General features: G+C 36.6%; 1 protein-coding gene across 1 annotated transcript; it reads left to right on the top strand.

Moving 5' to 3' along the window:
- Window positions 1-851: 851 nt before the first annotated feature.
- Window positions 852-4473, top strand: LOC109246414 (double-headed protease inhibitor, submandibular gland). The gene is made up of 4 exons (XM_019414373.2): window positions 852-992; window positions 2673-2715; window positions 3733-3842; window positions 4305-4473. The coding sequence occupies exons 1-4, from the start codon at window positions 973-975 to the stop codon at window positions 4357-4359; spliced, it is 228 nt and encodes a 75-aa protein (XP_019269918.2). The 5' UTR covers window positions 852-972; the 3' UTR covers window positions 4360-4473.
- Window positions 4474-4862: the final 389 nt, after the last annotated feature.

The following is a 4862-nucleotide window of genomic DNA, read 5'->3' as shown; positions in this document are numbered from 1 at the left end:
TTCCCCCATGTTTATTTATTTATTTTTTAAGTCAGAATTGCATACATTTCTGGCTTCATCCTGAACTGGCCATAAGTAAAGAAGTGACCTCTTAGGTCTGATGGGGGCAAGGGATGTTAGAAATGGGTTTTAGTTACTGTAGACAGTGAATTCAACCTTGCATTTCTAACTATGGAATTTGCTCTTTCTCCACTTCCTTCTGTTCAAATGCGTCCCATGCCACACTCTTCTGGGGATCATAGAGGTGAGTATAGCCCCTTTCTGTGGGGTCTTTGTAAAAATAAAATCAGAGCTAATTCGTAAATGGAGCTGTGAAAGTAGATAACCTGGATCACTGTGGATGGAACTAATTCCTAGGGAGGTAAAACCAGTCCTAACTCCACTTCTCCTGGTGGTGTTTTTTTCTTTAAAGGCTGCAAAAGGAATCTCTTTGCAAATGGGGAACAGCAGATTGAGGAAACTTTTACCTTAGGTAGCTTTAAAAAAATTTTTTTTAATATTTATTTATTTTTTTGAGAGAGAGAGAGAGAGACAGCATGAGTGAGGGAGGGGCAGAGAGAGGGAGACACAGAACCTGAAGGAGGCTTCAGGCTCTGAGCTGTCAGCAGAGCTGTCTCTCTCTAAAAGGAGAGATTAACATTTCCTTCTTAACATGTTAATTATCATTTTATTTACAGATTATTTCAGGTCTGGCCTAGTTGTGTAGCACAGCACCTGGACCATACAAGGTCTTCTAGACATATTTGCTAAAAAGTTGAACAGGCTATGGTACTCTTTTCACTCTCTTCTCTTTCTTCCCAGCTTGATAGAAGAATGGTTATAGAATTGAAGGAAAACAATGTAGGCCATTATTTTTTATTCTAATTATAGGTGAACTGCTCACAATACAACAGAAAAGGCTCTGGGATTGCATGCTCAAAGGAACTGAAACCAATATGTGGCATAGATCATAAAACTTACAGTAATGAATGCATGTTTTGCCTACTGAACCAGTAAGTATAATACCCAGTTTGGAGCCCCTCTTTTTTTAAAGATTACAAAGTCCACATTGGCTAAAATCTGCTTGGTTTCTAACAACATGGTTTAATAAATCCTACCTTTTGTCACACTCCTCCAATACCCTTTGGACATTGCTTTGTTAAAATAAAAATAAATAAGTAAATAAATAAATATCTCTAAGGATATATATATTTCTTTGCTATCCAGCCAAATTCTTATTCACATTATATACTGTCCTTCAGGCATTAGCTGTTACATAGAGACATTTTTATTTTCACATTACATTTGAGGAAACTGAGTCTCAGGCAGAAAATGTATCTTGGTTAAAGTTCCATAATCTTCTGTTTATATCTTTCTTATTGTATAATGAGAGCTCAGAAGACAACTCTCTCTATTTAGGCTGTTTGTCATGGGTACTATTATAAGAATTTGATCTATCTTTTATAACCCAGAGAAAATCCATGTTCCTTCTTAGAATTATCTGGAAAAGTCTAAGGAAGAGATTAAAAATACAAATGGATAGTTGGAATCCCCACCAGCAGACCCACAAATTACACAAGAAGTCCTCACTATAAACAACATCTCAGCCTCTAGGCAAATGAAAGAAACATTATTACTAGCCATTCCATGAATTTGAATTCACCACTTTATGACTACTGGTTAAATCATGGGCTTTGGTGTCACACATCTGGATTAGAATCCAGATTGCACTTAGTAAATATGTGACATCAGACAAATACCCAACCCACTACATACTTCACTATCCTCATTTGTAAGATATAAATTATTTTTTAAAGCTTATTTATTTATTTATTTATTTAAAGCATCAGTGGGGGAGGGGCATTGGGAGAGGGAGAGAGAGAATCCCAAGAAGGCTTTGCCCTGTCAGAGCAGAGCCCGATCCAGGGCTCCATCCCACAAACCATGAGTTCATGACCTGAGCCAAAATCAAGAGTCAGACACTTAACCAACTGAGCCACCCAAGAGTCTCTGTAAGATAGAAATTATAATGGTGTTTAGGGTTCACTGTGATAAAACATATCAAACATTAGCTCTGCAGCTAATACAGAAATGAGCTCTTCTTCCTTCTTATCATCTTCCCCTTCTTTTCTAACCCTTCTTAAAATTTATAGTCAAGTATAATAACAAGTGTTATTCAGAATAAAGTCTCTCAGGATATGCAAACTCATGTGCTGAAAAAAAAACAACACAAGAGATTAAAGACTGATAAGATCTTATTGATTATAGCATCACCTAGCCTCCTTTTAGGAAACAGGAATCTAATACAAAGAGGAAGTGACTATAACAAAATTACACAGACTGTGAGTGCCAGAGATGGATTTGAACATATTTTCTTTTTCTTAACTGCAAAAAAATGTTTTCACACTATATTACACCTTTGATTTTCATGTGAATATTCATGGACTATTTTTTAAATGCCCAGTCTCCTCTTAGTGCTGATTGTATTTTCTCATACTTTTATTTGTTTACAAAACGATCACCCATAAAAGACGTTAATGGTCAGTATTAGCCGACTAGAGTAGAATTTAACCAGAACTCCTCATTCTCAGTACAGGTTAGACAACACAGAATAACATATGACTGTATTTTACTCTATAGATTGTGAAATGTCAAGTAATGCATTACCCATTCAATAAAATCTTTTCTTTCAGAAATAAACAATTTCAACTCAGAAAACTTTATGATGATAAATGTGTAAGTATACACAGAAATTTCATTTATGTTCAATATAAAATGTTATAATAATTCTCACTTTATGAAAGTTTTAAAATAGGTATTCTAAAAACTGTCTATGACTATGTATAGACAAAAAAAATCAAGAACACATGTAAAGACAATTCAGGGGTAAAGAGCTATGTGAGTGGGTTAAAATATTAAAATAATTTTAATAGAGTTTGAAACGTGACAAGAGAATTATACACATGGGATTGTGGTAGTAAAGATTTTAAGGAGAGGCATCTACGCCAATTTGATGGGTGAGGGAGAGAAATATCATCATGAAACTGTTACAAAAGTAGTTAAACTGACTTTTAAGGAGGACTAAGGAGTCCTAAGGTCTTAGGAGTCAACCTGATGGAGAAAGGGGGTAAGGTGATGCAAGATAGGAAAAACACCTTAAGCAAGGGCACAGGGATGTATAGGAGCAGGAAACACTCCGGGAATTTGGTTGTTAAGTTTAGCTAGAGTAAGAGGCAGAGGATAAGAGAGATAAGCCAGGCTCATGAGGGGACTTTTTGTTGACGGGGAATCAGTTAAGTAATCAAAAAACAAAAAATGATTTTTTTTTTGAAAGATCACTCTGGCGTCAGTGTGGAGGGTGATTGAAATGTCAGACGAAGGTAGATTTAGGGCAACAAACAGGCAGGCAACTGTGACTCTGCAGGCAAGACCATGAGGACCTGGATAAAATGGATGACAGCATGGCAAGGAGAAGACTGGTTCAAAAATTAAGTACAAGATAGAAGATGTATTCTATTCATCAGTTCCCTGAGGAGAATGAGGGAGAGGGAAGCCGTAAACTCAGGCTAAGCCATCTCTTTCTGTGATGAGAGTGCCACCATTTTGGGTCAGATGTTGTAAAGTGAAGAGGGTTTGTCTTTTTACGAGTGAGATTTGGAACTAAATGACCTCTCAAGACCTTTAAAAAGCTCATTTTCTGTGATTTAACAATTCGAAATTGTTCTTTCTTTTTTTTCTTTTTTTGGACTGGAGCAAATTGAGTGCACCAATTATTCTGCGATCTGTACCATGGAATATTTCCCTCTCTGCGGATCTGATGGAAAAGTATATTCTAACAAATGCTCATTTTGCAATGAAGTTGTGTAAGTGCTGAATTTAACATATTATTTGCAGTAATGGCGTCTCCTGCAGAGCCTGAAGCCATCTTAGCTACCTGATAAGCTTGCTGCTCCTATGAAGTGTATGAGTGAGATAGCTTGCTGATGATTATAATATTTTACAAAAAGAAGCAAAAAGAAAGAGAAAGAGGCAAGAGGAAGAACGATAGTGGATAGTGGGAGGAAAATGAAGCTCGAAAAGGAGACTTTATCAACATCATAGTATTACTGAATGGCAAATAGCAAGAGATATTTAAAGATTTTTTTGGCTCCTAACACTGGCTTCACTAGCACACTGAATTCCTTTTTCCACCTTGCTGGAGCTCAGTTACTAATTGCTCACCTTTCATGCTCTGTGCTCATTTGGCTGGCTTGATTTTAGAATATAAAAGTTTCAATTTAAGATCTCCAAAGCCTTCCCTTAAAAAAAAATGATTTCTCTTGTAGGAAGAGACGTGGTACACTTTTTTTGGCAAAGTATGGACAGTGCAAGTCTCCCTGATGCTCAAGGGCACCAAGTTCCCTTTGGCAGATTCCACATAGAGAACCAATCCCTCTCAGATGGCTGTGGGGCAAATATATAGATTTGATTCTTCAATAAAAGATTTTTAGCAGAAAGCTTTCAGGCATGTCTTTGGATGCAACTGTAGTCTCTTAAGGAAAATGTCTGTGGTCATTTCTCTCAATAAGTGACAAGGAAAGATTTCTTCTATTTCTACTCACGTTGGGAGCTGGAGAGATTATATACACACTAATGGGAGAGGAATCTGTTCATAGCATCCCATTTTACAAAAACTCACAATTTTTAAGTAAACATGGGTCAAGGGGCAGATCTGACCATTAGTCTTAACACTAGTACCTTTAGCAACACTAATGAAAAGTGAAAGGTTCAGCTTTGGAGGAAGATAGAGTAAGAATCCATAATACTATCAACTAATCAGACCAGGAATAACATTAGATGTTAGATACCATTATTTAAAGAGGACTCAGTCACAGGTGGGAATC

Source organism: Panthera pardus, unplaced genomic scaffold, assembly GCF_024362965.1.
Source record: "Panthera pardus isolate Hobbes unplaced genomic scaffold, ASM2436296v1 HiC_scaffold_2, whole genome shotgun sequence".
Classification (NCBI taxonomy): domain Eukaryota; kingdom Metazoa; phylum Chordata; class Mammalia; order Carnivora; family Felidae; genus Panthera; species Panthera pardus.
This window is presented reverse-complemented; position numbering and strand designations above follow the sequence as displayed.